Source organism: Branchiostoma lanceolatum, chromosome 2 (genome assembly GCF_035083965.1).
Source record: "Branchiostoma lanceolatum isolate klBraLanc5 chromosome 2, klBraLanc5.hap2, whole genome shotgun sequence".
NCBI lineage: Eukaryota > Metazoa > Chordata > Leptocardii > Amphioxiformes > Branchiostomatidae > Branchiostoma > Branchiostoma lanceolatum.
Genome location: NC_089723.1, coordinates 15,705,213 through 15,722,165, shown reverse-complemented (window position 1 = coordinate 15,722,165; position 16,953 = coordinate 15,705,213). Strand labels below are relative to the sequence as shown.

Sequence of the window (16,953 nt, the reverse complement as noted above, 5' to 3'; positions counted from 1 at the left end):
TACAGAGAACAATATACCCATTTTTACACCTGGGTGGAGTGAGGAAAGTCGTGCAAAGTGCCTTTCCCAATGGCACAACATCGGTGGCGTCAGGGGATTCGAACCCGTTTGTTAATCCACTGTGTCTAGAGCATATAGTATTGGAAGGTGAAGCCCATCCCTCTACTTCCACCACGGGCACCTACTAGCTGCCCGTTCAAACTTACCCATTTATACCTGGGTGGAGTAAGGGAAATGTAAGATTCCTTTCCCAAGGATACAACGTTCAGTCAGGAGTGCCTGGAATCGAACCCCAGACCTTTCGATAACTCGATGATTATTCTCCTTTTCACAGTGTTCCACGTCGTGTCGAGTGTTCCCCAACCGTACGCCAGCCAAGATGTGGACAACAGTGGGCCTGACGCCACTGCTAGCGGACAGGGTGGAGCGAACACCCGAGAAGACAACATCGGGGACGTCTCGCCTCCGAGCCCGCACGTTCACTGGAAGGGGGCGGAGACCTCAGACTTCAACAGAGGGGCAGGTGAGTTGTTTTTGGCGTCGCATCAGGGACGGAGCCTTTAGTAATGGCTCGATTTGAAAATATCTTATCGTCGTCCAGAAGGCAATGTTTTTGGTTGCCTTTGTGGTTGTGCTCGTTTGTGAGTTAGTATCATAGTTCAAGAATCTGCTATGATATTTGATATGTGAGTAAGTCTCAGAAACATAAAGCACCCCTTGCGTCTTTCTGTGATATTGCAGAGGAAATCCCGAGGTCTTGAACAGACTATGGTCACGATATTGGAGCTACAGGTAGCTTTTGGGCTGGGATATAAGTGATGCAGTGTTTGGACCCTCTAGCAATTTTCATTGGAACTACAGGCTTCTTTCTGTCATAATTTGAGACATGATAACGGGGCGAATGCATTGCGTCCCGACTGGATTTTGCCACGCATTTCAAAGCTCTAATCACAGTGATGAATGTAAAGCTGTTGATTTAATTTGTTAAAACGGCCACTATTTCCTCCACAGTTTTCAATACAGTTCAGTCAATTCCACCGCCCCGGTACCTGGAAAGGTCTACCCAGGAACAAGGTGGACGTGGTGAGGACTGTACCAAAACCGCAGGAGGGAAGGAAAACGTCATGACGTCATTAGAGACTGCGCAGGAGAAGGGACAAGAAACACCTTCACGCGCATGGACCGGGAGGAGTGCACATGGCGGGAGGGACACCAGCCGTCCGGTCCTGGAGCCTCTCAGGCCCACACAGCCCACGCCTGGTCAGTCTGCCTCTCGTCTTACTGCTTTGTATGTCTCTTAATCTAAGAAGCAGGGTTTCAGTATCAATGAAGAAGGTGGGTGCTGGCGGCCATGTTGGTGTCCTTGATTTGCATTTCACTGTAACGTAGCAAATATGCACACGAGGTTTCGAATTTTTCTGTATTCTCTTTTGTGGGATCTACACACCTACTGGAGGTTATTTGAGAGAGTCAGAAGATTTCTACATGTTCACTGAAATGTATATACGATGTAGCTGCGTTAGCCTCCATGTTGGTGTCCCTATGACGTAAAAGTCACGTGTAAATTCTCTATGCCTCTCAATGTATATCTGGTAATAGGACAGTCGCCCTACCTCAGGGGTGACTACTGAAGCCGACTATGTAATAGTTTTGATATCCTGAAGAAATTCCATTCTGTGGCTTAACGCTGAAGGCACCTTGCATACGCATGTTTCTTTTGTTCTCACATTACGGCGTATTGTCCTCGTTTTTTTTGTTCTGTTTTAACTGCACTCATCGTAGCTTTATTTGCTAGGGTTATTTTGGGTTATAAACGCTTGCTTGTTTCAGGGGTTGTCTCTAGTATAAACTCTAACAAACCACTTATCGTCGTTGTCGTTTCAACAGGGGCTAAACGGCCGCCGACGAAATGGACGACGTCTTCGGCCTCCCGACAATCCTCCATCCTGAGGACCATGAACGACAACGTGGTGGGACCGCCAGCAGCCGGGAGAAGCAGTCCTGAGTCCAAGCTGCCCAGGATAGAATCCGTGGGGAAGCCGAGGGGCGACAGTTCCAGACTGAGGCGGGGGAGATACGGCAGCACAGGTGAGTAATCACACCGCCCGCGACATCGCGAGTTTGGCGGTGTAAAGTGGGCCTTAGCCTGACTAAATCGCGCCCCTAGCGGCCGGCCCGACTGTAACACCGCCTGAGACATCGCGAGTTTGGTGGTGTAAAGTGGGCCTTAGCCTGACTAAAATCGCGCCCCTAGCGGCCGGCCCGACTATGACCACCCCCTAGGAGGAGCGGAGGGGAGGGGGTCATTAACCTCCGCCAAAGAGCTTCTGTAAACACAGGCAAAAGTTAGCCTTATTCGTGTGCAGAGATAGAGAGAACAAGGGGAAACACATTTCTGATCAAAACGTATTTCTCTGTCAATTTCTTGTCATTCAAGTTTGAGGAGAGCTTTCAAATTTCGGTCTTCAAAGGTTTCTAAGTACCGGAAGTTTGAACCCCGCTCGGGCATAGTGTGAGAGGTTGTATTCGTTCTTTTGGATAGGGACGTAAAGCTGGTGGTCTCGTGCGTATGCATGAGTTTTAGACAATAACCTCAAGCGTGAAGCCTTTGCACGTAAAGGAGCCCAGTACACTTATCGAGGAGAGTAGCGACGAAAACGCGAGCCGTGGTGAGACTGCATTGCACTATCAGCAAGCGAAAAGGCAATACGCTTCGGTCGATCGGCTACTTAACCTTTACCTAAGTAATGTTCAACAACCTCTTCCATGCACAGGTGGTGGTCTGACGGCCGTGGACGACCAAATGCCTCTGCCCGAACCTTCACGACAGGCCCCGTTGACCAAGGCCGTCCGACCGAGGCGAGCAGTCGACCTACCCAACGCCAGATGCCTGTTCAATGTGGAGAAGACCAGCTCGGATCCATGGAAGGCGGGTATGATATGTAGCCATTCACCCCCACTATCCTGTATTCCTTTATTTTGGTCTAATTTCGCCCATCTTTCGTGATTTTTTTCTATAACTCTTGCTCCCTTTTCAAAATATACACCACCTTACTGCCTGGTTCAATAGCATTCATTGAGGAAAGAGTTTGGGTCTAAAGAATGTTTCGTTTTTTAACAGGGCGCAATTCAAAGGGGAAAAGGCCCTTCCCAACGTCAGAGTACGTCTCGTCCTTCAAGAGATGGTTCCCGTCTCGTCACTACCAGGGCACCAAGTCGGCCTGGGCCCACAGGGCAGGCAGCGCCAACTCAGAACGTGGCTTCGTCCAGCCCTTACCAGACATCGGCAGCCGTCACGCGTGATTCCGCGAGATCAGCCGTCACGCGTGATTCCACGAGACCAGCCGTCACGCGAGATTCCGCGAGATCGCCGGTGCCTACATATCAGACGACAAGAAACGCTGTTTCTCGCAATGCAATCAACATAAATATTGATTTCCTTAACGGGCGTGTAAATATCTCTGTCCCACGGAATACAAAAATGCAGTGAATGTGTTTATCAAAATACATTTAAGTTGGAATGAGTTTTTGTTGGAAATACTAGGTTCGAAACGCAACTGTATTTGTACGTTGATGAAGGTTAGACATCAAGGTAGTAAGATACGCCAAAAATAGTTACTCATTAACATATCTATTCAGAGTTTTGGTATAAAACCTGGTTTCCCAGTCCTATCTTTAATAACTGACGAAAGACAGTGGATGCTATCTGAAACGTCTGACTGTTTCAAAATTTTATCCAGTTGCTTGAGTAACTATTTTTTGCGTAACTATATTTGAAGTCCTACAATTTAAGAATATCAATAAGTGGGCCAGTTATTCCTCACAGTGATTTGAGCTTGCTACAAGCATCTCTGTTTCTGATTTAGGAAGAAGAAATGCTGTTTCAGTTCTATCCATGTAACCTGTATCATTGAAGTGGTCTTAAGCGGCCTAATGTTATGTGGTGACAATTGAGCAAGACAAAAATACCATAAGCAATAGAACCCTGATGGCATGCTTCTTATCTACCTACTATGCAATTTGAGTGGCGTGCATTGGATTAGACATAAGCATAACATACAGTTTTTCCATCAACGTATTGCAGCAAATGTGTGTTGATGATTGTGACATGACTCGGAAAATGATTCAAAATTGATACACGAAATTTTCAAAAATACCATGGCATTTTGTTAGCATAATGTCTACTCCGTAACTTCTTATCTGCAATCTATTTAAGTGACTGTGTTGAATGTGGTTAGAATTTTGTACGTAATTGATCATGTTATGTGACAAATAGATAAGTGCAATGTGTGCAATAGAGAGGAGTCATATTATCATATCTAGGTCTCTTCAAAATATGTTTTAAACCTTGCTGGAGAAAAACACTTCAGTTTTGTATCTTAATATCTTAAAAGCTATCTGTGGTGTCCATTGTTTTCATAATTCAGAACTTATATCTGATCTTCTAGATAAACCATTCATGTTTTAAAAAAATCGACAATAGTCACTCAGCTTTTGTCTCTTAGGTTTCATACTTTTATAGACTATAAAATATATCATAACATGTTGACGGCTGTGTTCGAAATCAGTGATGTAAGAAATGAATTTTGACGAATCAACTATTTGCATGTTACATGAATGAGTGCAATAGATGTATTTATCAACAGTTGAATATTGATATCATAACCTGAGAAATATTCATCGATGTTCGAATCAATGTTATTAAGATTGACGATTTTGCATGTGTTTTTATATACTTATAAAGACAGTGCAACAATATCGAACAAAGCTTTGTATCTGCTAACCATTCAGTGAAATGTCGGACTTTGTGTGCCATCAAATCATGCAAAAACAACGAAACTGTTTTCAAACATAGCTAGCTTCGAATGGTGTCACAAAATATTACATTTGTTACCTGTAGCCTGTGTACTCTTTTGTGGTGATTTTGAATATATAATATATAACTGACGAAATCTTCAAAGACTCGTGAATTTAGTGTTTTATCATATTATCATAGGTTCAGATTATCATGTCGTTAAGTCCTCATATCAACGTTCAACGATGTATTGTCAAGTGCTATGTAGCCTCTACCAGGCCCCGCAGATGGCTGGACAAATAGTAGAAATTAGTGCTGCGTACCTAAATGTAACATCAGGTACAGGTACCGGTACAGAGGTTTAGGTACAGGTCCGGACCTAAAAAATTGCAAAAATTAACAAGCTTTCTTCTGAACTTCTTCAATGATTTCAATATCTTTATTCAAAGAAAACAAGTAGGTTTCCTACCGCTAAATTCCTTTGGCCTTGCTGTCAAAACTCCCGGCCTGCCTGAATGATCTATTGCATATTAGTTACGTTGTTCCAAGGTATCACTTTGGTCGCGTTTGGTGTTGTATGAGGCCATGAGGTCAGTCACAAAATAAGCACATACTTGGTGTAAATATATATCGGTACAGTATCGGTACTTCATGATCCGGTATTTTGGACCTGTACCTAATCAGTTTTACGGTAAAGTACCGGAACACAGTACCGGTACGCAGCACTACTAGAAATTGGCCAAATAGAGTGAATAGTATGCTAAAGGAGTCGGCTAAGTTCCAATAAGCGGCAAATAGTACCCCTATAGCAGACTAACTCCTATTGCATGTTATCTACTGTCTATTTGGTCAATTTCTACTCTTTCTAGTCGCCTCTGAAGCCTGGTAGAGGTTAGTGTTCTGCATATTCCGTATTCCCTATCAAAGCCTAATCTGCAGTACCACTCCCCGCCGCTGCGAGAATATTGGTCAAACGATTTCAAATTGCTCCATTTTTGGTCTTTGGGGGATCTGGCAATTTGTGAAAGGCTCACCAAAAGCCTAAAGGTTTGTATATCTGAGAAAGACAATATTTACGACATTTCACAAACAAAAACGATGTGATATTAGGTTATTATTGATATATTTTCTTTGCATTTTACCAGTTGAATTTGTCTCGTGTACATATTCTGTTGATTGTCACGTTCTGGGCTAACGTTCCCAAATTGAAATTTCAGTCCGATTTTGTGAAACAAGAAGACATCGAGCAAATGCACTGGTGTTTATAGCCGTTTCTAGGCCAACAGATTAATTTTTTCTTTTAAAATGTGCAGGGTGTGTTGGTTATTTGACATTGCAATATAATTATTGGACGCCAGAGGGAGCCGTTAATTTGATGGGTCGACTCTTTGTTGCCAACATTATCCAAGGTGTTACGTACTGGAAATTCAATTCGACGACTATGATGTAAAATGGTGAATTCCAAACCAAACTTTATTCTACATATTAACCACTCGATTTTACTGTTGGCACAGAAAGATTCGAATTATCATATTTTACATACTAGAACGGGTCCATAGATAGACATTTCAGACGCTATAGCTAACTTTGTAATACAATTTGATAGACATTTCATCGCAAATTCATATTTCACCACGACAGTGTAACACTATCCTAGAAATATACAACAGAAAGTTTTCTTCAATATTTGCTTTAAGAAAATGACAAGAACAATGCGACACTGCACTCCAGTTCAGCGTCACTTACAAAGGACAGACATATAAAAATCATAAACTTAGAAATGATGATAATAATGATGGTATGGAACGATAACATATATATATATATAATTGTCCAACTTATAGCAAAGAGAGAGATATGCTTTTGCAGACTATTACTACTAAGACAACCTTCACCCTATCTGGTACACAGAGCGATATTTTCTATGTACTGTTGTCATGTCCGACTCCTATATCTATGTACATAGGTCAATTTCTCCATAAATCATTCGAAAAGCGAGACAGAATTACCCATACATGAATGTATATAATAACAAATACATTGGTTTCGAAAATATTTTGTACTTAGAATTGTAGGATAGATTAGCCTTGTAGAACAGATTGTTGATTTCATGCCACACATTGTACCATGTACGATTGTTGAGCAATAAAGTTCACTTCACTTCACTTCTATATCATAATGCGCCAACCTCCTACCCCCCTCCCTCAGTCATGGAGTGTTGTAACTTGTGTATCTGCTTGAGGGACGTGTTCATCAGTCAAAAATATCTGAGATAGAAGCGCATTTTGTCTTCAATATGAACTTGAATGAGCAGTGGTGTTTTGAAATTATAGTCAGAGCCTCCGACTCAAAAGTCTTCGATTATCATTTCATTTGTCACCGATTATCATTTCCTTTGTCACCGATGCGTTTATTGGACGGTCAGCATGGCAAATACAATGCAAGCGGTCTTTTCATTGGTCGGATGCAGCTGGCATCGTTCTGTGGTAGAAAACGGAAATGATGTCATAAATTATTCACCACAGTATTGATGAATGGTGTGAAGAATACGGGTGCAGCTGAGCAGTTTGTCGATACCGCTGTCACAATGGTACACAGGAACCGGTGGTCACGAAAGAGAAAACTACAAGGAAATACATAGTTGATATGCTGAGGTCTACTACAATTAGCATGGGGGGGGGGGGCAATGTCGGTGCTATTTTTAGTTATAAGTATGTCCTTTCCAAATCCTCCTCTCCATACCTTCCATTGTCCCTGTGCACCTTTCGCTACCTCCCCTTCCCTGTTTATTTTGACCTTCGCAAAGGAATGTTATCAATAAATGCAGAAATGTTCGCGGTGGTTTTATGTTCACGGTTTTCGCGGCGACCGTTTCACCGCGAACATTTTTGACCATTACTGTATCGGTATATTGCTATATATAGCGCTGCCGCGAACTTGAAACCAACGCAACACTCCATTCTCGTGTTAAGCGCGAAATAAAAACCATGCAACTTAAATGCATTTACAGTATTTCGGAATGTTGTGTGTGTGTATGCGTGTGTGTGTGTGTGTGTGTATGTGTGTGTGTGTGTGTGCTTGCGTGTGTGTGCTATACCGTGTGTGTGCGTGTGTGCATGTATTTGTGTATGTGTGCGTGTGTATGTGTGTGTGGGGGGGATGTAACTCGAGACGTTTGGGGGGATCTTTATGAAATCCATGTGGGTATGTATCGGCAAAATACAGGACAGGTTCAATTTTAGGCTACCTAGCGGCATTCTTTGGTATTGCAACAGTTTTTGTATGCCGTTTTCTCAACATGTCACGGTCACGATTCTTCGGTGCCAGGCAGCTCTTGAGATTTTGCTATAATAGTTATCTGTGCTTAGCCTGGGTGCAATCCGCTTACTACGGGGCTCCCATACTCTGAAGCTAGTATACATGTAGTAGCCCCGGTAGTAATCGGATGCACCCAGGCTAATCTCTGCTGGGATAGGCCTTGGACTCTCATACACGGGACATATGTGATCTGGATTGATTTAGCTATCAAATTGAGAGGATCATCCAAGGATTCGATTCATGTAAATGAGGGCATTAGCTGCATATCTAATGAGAAAGCTTGATACTGCATGCTTTAGCGTTAAAGGATGGGGAAATCATATATTTCTTTTATAATTCCTGCAAGCTTTTGTGTTTTTATCATTTTCTCTAAGAACTTGGGGGGGGGGGGCAGGGGTCCCTGAAGCCTCACAGTTCGACTCCTGGTTCCAATTAGTTGGTACCGTGTAACTGGGAGACCCCGGTTCAAATCCTGGGAAGGGCATCTCGGTTGGGGCTGCACCCGTCTTCGGAAGGGACGTAGATTGGGGGTCCCGTGTTCGAGGATCGAAGTTGCCTAGGCTATAGGGCTAGCAACCCCTCCCTGTAAAATATACCCTGCTACAGAAACAGCAAAGAAACTTGCTGACCTATGTGCCACTATGCACTACAAGGTGAACAACAATAAATTATAATATCAACACAATCTGGTAACTACCAGGGTCTGCAACAAAATATCTACAACGGACTAAAGACTGACAAAGAAAAACATGGTGGCATGATTCGAAACAGGATCAACAGCCACTTGTCAAGACTGAAGTGTTTTCACACCGTATACATGAATCGGTTTGTTTTCACTTTTGACTACCAAATATTGATCCATAACCACTCGAGAGAAAGTAATATTGTACTAATATGCGTCAAGCGTAACCCTTATGCTCTACGCAATGCTGGATGATAACCCTCTTCAGCTTTTCATGCCACAGTCATTGGATATATCGTCTGACACTTATTTCAAGCTTAATTCAATTAGCACACACTACTAGTAACAGCGTACAAGCAAACAAAAGCAACACTCGCCCACCCGATTTGAAAACGAACGCTTCCACCGCCTGTACTCAATCAGTTTAACAGCTAAAATGTTTAAATTAGTAAATTAGATTAAACTAAGTAATTAAGATAGAGAAAAGAGACATCTCCCCGTGGAGATGATTGTGTTGTCCTGACGCTTTCCCGGTGTACTGGGTTTCCACGAGGCTTCGTCAGTTGCAGGGATACCAGACTGAGAGCAGCACCAAACCTTCCCCGGTCTTACAAACCTCAACCCAACTCCTGCAACACACCAAGAGAAAGCGTGATGCCTCTAGCACGGTAAATCAGTTGGACTTAAATCACCTATTGTTCATTGTGTTGTATAGGAAGTATTAAATATTCAAGACTTCCCTCCTTGTATCTACGCTACGAGCGAGTCGATAGCAACACACGCACGTCTCTATGTTTACCGGGCGGTCGTTAGCTATGGTCAGTTGTCCCTAGCTGGTCAGTTGTCATTAGAAGGCCAAACTGCACTGACCAGTCGTTTTAGTGCTCAAAGAAAATACCATCTTACTTTTGAACGTGGATTGTTTTGTTCGTCTTCTTCTAGCGTTGACAACCCATTGGTCTGGAGGAGTTCGGTTTTCAACGTTGTGCCACGAAACAGAGCTTTGACCATGGCAGGGAGGGATGGACCGTTGTTTGAACCGGATCAGGTTAGTAATTTCAAAATTTTCATATTTCACAAAATTTCTGTGCCGTCATTTTTCCCAGGCCCCGTTATCATCAAAATATGACCCTTCTGCATATACAAGTATTAATAGTATTGTGTCTATGACTATATGGCATGCTTCGTGCAATTTTTCATCTTTAGTTCATTCAGAAATCTGTAAAGAAATTTGGAAGGCAGTGTCTTTTTGAAGTTATGAAAAGATATCGCCATAAAAAAGGAAACGATACAAAAACCTACCGTCCAAAAGACACAAAAACTACGCCGGATATAAGGGATAGTATTGAACAAAGCGTCGCAGTACCATCCTTTTCTTGTTGCGAAGCTTTATTTTATACATTTCGGAAAATGGGGGTACATTGTGTTTAAAAAATGGCAAGCTTGATATACACGTGGTTAGGATGTATAAAGAGGGAGCTTCGAGTTTGATGATTCTGAGACAGTAGACTAGTCTAGTCCTGGTCTTTCCCATTGCTTGGCGCTAGGTCTCCGATCTAGTTCATATGCGAGACATTTGTTTTCATACCGAACGGAAAACAATGTTACCCCGCTGTCCTATTGTTCAATCGTCTACAAAACAGGGTTCACCACGCTTGGCCAGTGTGTGGGGAAATCTTTTGGCGCGTCTCTAATAATACAAGAGCTATACCCTGACCCAACACATAGCTATCGGGTACGATGCCACCAGAGGCCCGCTTTGTATCCTTGTGTATAGGTCGTCATGGCGACGAACAAAGGCTTTTGACGACTGGCCATTTCGATGAAATAGCCTTTCAGAAATACGTCGTATCTTCCGTTTGATAAACGTATCAAGAGGAAGTATGAGGTCTTGGGTCACGTTGGATTCATTCACAGTAACACATAGGAAGTAGAGTGATTTTTGTTTCCTTAACAGAAGATCAAAAGCAGTTCTTATTTTTCCGACAAGTGTCTTCCGTTGTTTTCGTCCGTCTTAGGCTTCGCTGCACGAAGTGTATCAAACATAAGAATAATTTAAAAAAAATAGAACTTGTGTCTCTTGAAAATCCCTTGCATGTGAAAAGAAAAAGAATGTTATATAAATGAGAAGGTAGTAAAAATATTTCATACCAGCGCATTTGTTTATGCATCGCAACCATAGTAACGATATGTAGAGATATTGCAACCATGGAAAACATGATAAACAATATATAGATATCTTAGCGTTATTCAGATGATTATCTTATCAGTTACAATTGTCACAACTTGTCCAGGGTAACTAGAGTCAACTAATACCTGTGTCTAAGGATACCATTCAGTAACTAATGCTGGCATTTTTGTAGTGATACTCCTTTTATACTGAGACGGCAACCGCTGGGCCACCAAAAATCTCATCATTAGTCCAAATGAATTTCATTGATAAAGAGGTGTATTTTGTAGGTTTTTTGTTGTTGTGTGTTTCAAATTATGTTTTGATATTATGCATAATGTTCCAGCTAGGGGTCCTAACTTACGACACTTCTTCCCAATCGCAAGAGATATTTACCAACCACAAACCGTCACCATAGCTTGCCCGGAACACGAGATAAAAAAAAATGGAAGTTCGGTTACAGTGCCATAGAAATCTGCTAAGGGACCCAAAATGTAATCGATTTTGAGGCCTTATCAAGACCTGCCCACATACTAAATATCAAGACCATCCATTGAGGCATTCTTGAGTTATCGTGGTCACACACACACACACACACACACACACACACACACACACACACGCACACGCACACGCACACACGCACGCACGCACGCACGCACGCACGCGCGCACGCGCGCACGCGCGCACGCGCGCACGCGCGCACACGCGCACACGCACGCACGCACGCACGCACGCACACACGCACACACGCACGCACGTACGCACGCACGCACACACGCGCACACGCACACGCACACGCACACACACACACACACACACACGCACACACGCACACACGCACACACGCACACACGCGGACAAAAACATAACCTTCATCATAAAAGTATATTTTGGTCACTCAATTGTCGCTTTGCAAAGCCTATGATAACGCATGATATCGGAGAAGGTCAGTGTTTTAATTTATACACTTCCTGTATCGTGACAGAGGGGACGAGCGCGTATTTAGTTGTCCTGTCCAAAAATCCCATCGTTGATAGGAGTAAACAAAGACCCCAAAATCTAATCGCAACAGAATTTGAAACTAGAATCACTCGACTTGGCAACCCGCAACCACGTAGCGACCCATTGTTCAGTCGTCTTCTCCTTTCTAAAGGGATCGTTAGAGGCAAATCATAAGCTTTATTAGATCATTTCAAAACATGCCAAGAACGTCTGTCTCATGTCAAATGCACCTGTACGGGTTTTCTTTCATTCTTTTCTTTTTTGCTGACGATACTGTGTATGAAAGAACGCAGCTTCCAACTGAAACACAAAAGAGGTTTATCTTCCATAGCCAGCCTAGTCCTGGACGTATCTTTAGCTATACCGTATACGACTGACAAAAGGACGGTAGGTAATTAGAAAACAAAACAAAAAGTGTAGCCAAGAGGTTGGGGGTACATAAACTCGTTTTCCAGTCATATATAAGGCTTGACATTACCTACCAGTATACGAGTTTTCAACTGGCTGGGAGGCAAGGTTAGAGGGAGTTGGAATGTCGCCCAAAGAACACATGACTGTACACGAATCATTGTAGATATTGACGTCTGAAATTAACATATTAACTGAAAGTAAATACCACTCAAGTTTAGTGTGCTTTAAAAGGAGTAGCTCATTATACAAAGTGTGAATTTGGTTTTAGAATACGCGGCTATCTTTAACACAAAGTTGCAATCGTATGTTGTGACACAAACATGGAGACTTGTATCCTCATGGCTACGTAGCCTGGTCACCAGTCTCAGCCCCAGGGCTTCAGCTTTGGTTTCCGTGGCACTGTACTTAGCTTATAACCCCGCCTGGTCTACTTAGCCCTCCCGGTGATTTTAGCCTTTCTGAATTCAATCTACAGCCCTTAGTTGCTAAGGTTTTTCCTCAGGGGGGCTGAGACAATATCTACATGGGGAATATAGGAGGTTTAGTTGGCCCTTGTACCGAAAAGCTGGCCTGTGTAGGCCCTGACAACAGTCTGAATTCGAGGCTAAACAGTGTCTCGTGTCGCCATGGCAACACAGAGTTTCCTGTCACAGTGTTCAGAGAAAACTAATCAAGAAATCGCTAATCAGGTCAGCAGTTATGAGGCGAAGACGACACCTGGGCACCTTTGATGCCGATTGATTTCATTTCCTTCCCCCACAGAAGGGGGTTAATTAGCATAATCAGAGGACACTGACAAGACTCCGGCCCTAGTCTCCAAGCAGATGTTGGGGGTAGGAAATCATAATGTTTTCTGACTTGCCGGGCGTCTCAAACAGCCACCAACCCAGAGAAGTCTGTTTAGTCCGAAAACATATTTTTTTTACCTCGACATCTGCTCGGAGATTACTTGAAGCCTAATCCCCAAGCAATCTAAAGGAGGGTACTAGGAAAAGAATCGGTTGAGCCAGAAAACGGTACGATTTTCCATGTTAATCTCTGCTTGGAGATCACTACTTTAGTTAGAGCGCTAGACCGCAAATTCATTCTACGGCTATACCTGTTCTATTCAGGGATATTTTCAAGTGAAAAGTTTCGGCCGGGGTACCTCATACGCAGACTTCTGGGAGCGCTGGTGTTTTTTTTTGGGGGGGGGGGGGGCTTCAACATCTCTAATTTAAGGGTGTATATGTGCTTTTGTCACCGCCAAGAAGTCTGCTATATGTCGGGATAGAGTGGCCTACCTCCCGCCACACTAAAAATATCGCGGCCAATCCTAGCCCCACCAAAAATTCTGCTATGAAAATAGTTCAGGGATACCTAGGTATGCACAGGCTCCTTCTAATGGTGGTTTACAAAACTGAGAAATAGAATAGCGTTATCATAAAAAAATGATAAGGGAAGTACTAGTATGCGAGGTGTGGAGGCGGCACAGAAGAAAAATAGACAGACAAAACATCTCATTTTTTTTATTGATTTTTTCACTATAAGGTCGTTTCGTTTCAAGGCATCCTCATTTGAGGTGAAGCATGGTGCCTTTTCACGTACGCTTGTAGCTAGTGGTAGTGCGATGCGGCTTCGCCACGGCTCGCGTTTTTGGCCAAGCACACCTGGTCACCCCTACACTTCTCGATAAGTGTGTTGGGTTCTTTTCGTGCAGAGGTTTGACGCTTGAGGCTTAAATGCCTGAAGATCCCTCATACACGGGGCCGCGGGTTTTACGTCACCATCCGAAATGACGACTGCGATCCCCTACAACATGTTCGAGCTGGAGTCGACCCCTAGGATCGAACTCGGGCCCTAGGATCCACGGAATTTGATCCAGATGGCGAAGCAGCGGGGTTGCGTTACCGCTTGCGCCACTACTAGGTCACCAGCCCCAAAATACTACACTTAAGATCTTCACCTCTTTAATCAAGTTGTGGTGAATTGAGAGGGAAAACGTATTTGCATGCCAGTCTTCTATTCGAGTCGATAACAATGGAATAGAAAGAAAAAACACAGATGAAAAGTATGACGTTCCGCCGTTAATAATTTGCGCGACTAGCAGTCATCCGTCTAATGTAGATATAGGCACGTTATTTGGCCAAATCTAATATGATAATAGATTGTGATAGCACTTCCAAAAGGTCCAGTTTAAGAATTGTAATATGTTGTTACCGTTTGCTACCTGTGGGGTCAATGTCCGGCCATAGAGACATTGACACGACCAACAACAAGTCTGTCCTTTTGTTAGATACGACACTGTCAAAAATTACTTTAAACAAAATCAAAACCCTTAATTTTAACGTTAAGTTGAGATAAAAGACGCGTTTTTCTTTAGATAATGTCAAAAACTACTTTGAACAAAATCAGTGCCCTTATATTAGGAGATTATTTTTCTTACAAGGATGACAATGACGCAAGTACTGCGATAGAAAAAAAATGAAATGCATTCTTCACACGTTGATATCGTAGACGTATTATCGTAATTGAAAATTGATTTGCAGGTTCTTGCCCGAGGGCTAATTGCAACATGAAACAATGTATATAACAGAGGTGAAGGCTTCTTAACACGATTTTACTAGGCAAAGCAAAACACGCTAAACCTGTCATACGAAATCACATAGACTGGCAGACAGCATTGTGTGTGCACAACAAAAGGATATAATAGGGTCAATGACAAGTCTTTCAGCCGTAACGTCATATAGAGATTTGTTAATATTACAGTTTTATTAGATGTGACGTGTGAATAGGTCACCTATTGTACATATTGTCACGCGCGTGTCTGGACCTGTCACAGGGCCGTCAGGAACTATATTTGCATACAGAAACAAGAGTACGTGAAATATAAAGTATTTTTCGTATGTCTTGTTCAATTGTAGCAATCCTCAATATGTAAATAAGAGTTTAATTAACATTTCATGTACCCATTGATCACTACCCGTCACTCTAGTAGGTAAACGTGACTAACACCAGGAAGACAGACCAAAAACAATTCTAGTAACCTCTGCCGGGTTGCATGACACTGTAAAAAACACTGGGTTTGAGAGATCTCTAGTGCAGCACACACATCCAATCCCCCAGGTATGCACAGTTCAGATATACAGGAGTGCATTATACTCGGGGATTTTGGGTTGGAGATCTGTTTGGACGTATCTTTTTAGGGTGGTGGAATTATGTACCCTGGTGGAATTATGTTTGTAGATGTTACCTCCCAGTGAATTAGTAGCCTCTTCCATTGACCCCATGACCTGGAATGTCTGTCATGTCTGATAAACGACTAGTTCTACCACCTCTAAGCTTTACTTCCTGTCACCTCCTGCAAGTCTGACTATTGTGGCGTCACGGTGGTGCAGTGGCAGGGTGTTTGGCCCAGAACCCAGAAGTCCGGGTTCAAATCCGGGGTCCCCTGATTTGTCTCGTTGACGTTGTGCCCTTGAATTATGGTGTCAGTGTTGTGCCCTTTTGTCAGTGGTAGGGTGTTTGGCCAAGAACCGAGAGGTCCTGGGTTCAAATTCGGGGTCCCCTGACGTTGTGCCCTTGGGAAAGGCACTTCACACGACTTTCCTGACTTCACTCAGGCGAAAATGAGTACCTAGCTTCGGTTAGGGGCGTCCCTCGGATAGGACGTTAAATAGAGGTCCCCTATTTGAGGAGGGGCACTCATCGAGCACCCAAAAGAACCCACCACACTTATCGAAAAGAGTAGTGGTCCTTCCCGGTTTGAGCGGAACAAATAAATCTGTCCGCATTTGCAGCTTGTACTCTTCAGCACAAACCTGGTGTGTTACGCAATGAAGCGGTTTACCTGGTATATGCAATACAAACAACAATCATTTTGGACATGGAAAATTGTGAAAACTTTGGAAATTTGATTCACGATGGAATGTATAATGTGGTAAATTGCAGACACAATCAAGAAGGTCCTGCAGCCTACTAGTTTGTCCAAATGATACTACCTCTAAATCCAGATATTCCTGCCATCGGATTGTCTTTGTTTTCCGTCTCTCATCTGACTAATTTTAATTTTCTCTTTCAGAGTATGCTTCAGAATATTGTGCAGTTCGATGACACGCCAAACATGGAGGGCATGGGGCTACAGGCACCTTATCATACATCTTACTCAGTGGAGGACGGTCATTGCGGTGAAAACGGTAGGTTCATAGGGTGGCCCAGAAGTACAAGGCTATTTTGGGGACGGTACGTTTCTGCAAGGGTGTGTCGCAAAACGCACACAGAAATTGAAATGCACATGTAGAAAATACAAATGCACACAGAAAATAAATTGCAAATAGAAAATACAAATGCACAAAGAAAATTAGTATGACATAAAAGAGACGAAAAGATAACCATAATTTGTACTTCAAGGCAACTGTGGGTTCAACTCAACTGGAGGAATCTGTACTTTTCATCGTACTTAAGTGACGATGGAAGTCATTTTTTGGTGACGCTTCAGGGGCGGAGGCTAGAGGTGTTACAGCACTATCTTTTGTCATTTGTTTACACGGTAACTTGAATAACTCCTATCATCATATTGCATAACGATAATCA

The 16,953-nt window shown here is 43.0% G+C and overlaps 1 protein-coding gene and 1 long non-coding RNA gene across 2 annotated transcripts in view; both read left to right on the top strand.

The window, feature by feature from the left end:
- The window catches only part of LOC136427584 (uncharacterized), a 6,104-nt gene extending 1,253 nt beyond the window's left edge, over nucleotides 1–4,851 (top strand). Inside the window, exons 3-7 of the mRNA XM_066416554.1 lie at nucleotides 335–523; nucleotides 1,012–1,260; nucleotides 1,888–2,088; nucleotides 2,775–2,933; nucleotides 3,122–4,851. Of these exons, the coding sequence (XP_066272651.1) occupies nucleotides 335–523; nucleotides 1,012–1,260; nucleotides 1,888–2,088; nucleotides 2,775–2,933; nucleotides 3,122–3,303 (980 nt within the window). The 3' untranslated portion in view covers nucleotides 3,304–4,851. The remainder of the gene's footprint in view (nucleotides 1–334; nucleotides 524–1,011; nucleotides 1,261–1,887; nucleotides 2,089–2,774; nucleotides 2,934–3,121) is intronic.
- A 4,518-nt stretch (nucleotides 4,852–9,369) lies between these two features.
- LOC136426729 (uncharacterized) lies at nucleotides 9,370–16,552 on the top strand. Its single transcript, XR_010754337.1, has 3 exons — nucleotides 9,370–9,463; nucleotides 9,738–9,843; nucleotides 16,442–16,552. It is a non-coding gene; the product is annotated as an uncharacterized lncRNA (long non-coding RNA).
- Nucleotides 16,553–16,953: the final 401 nt, after the last annotated feature.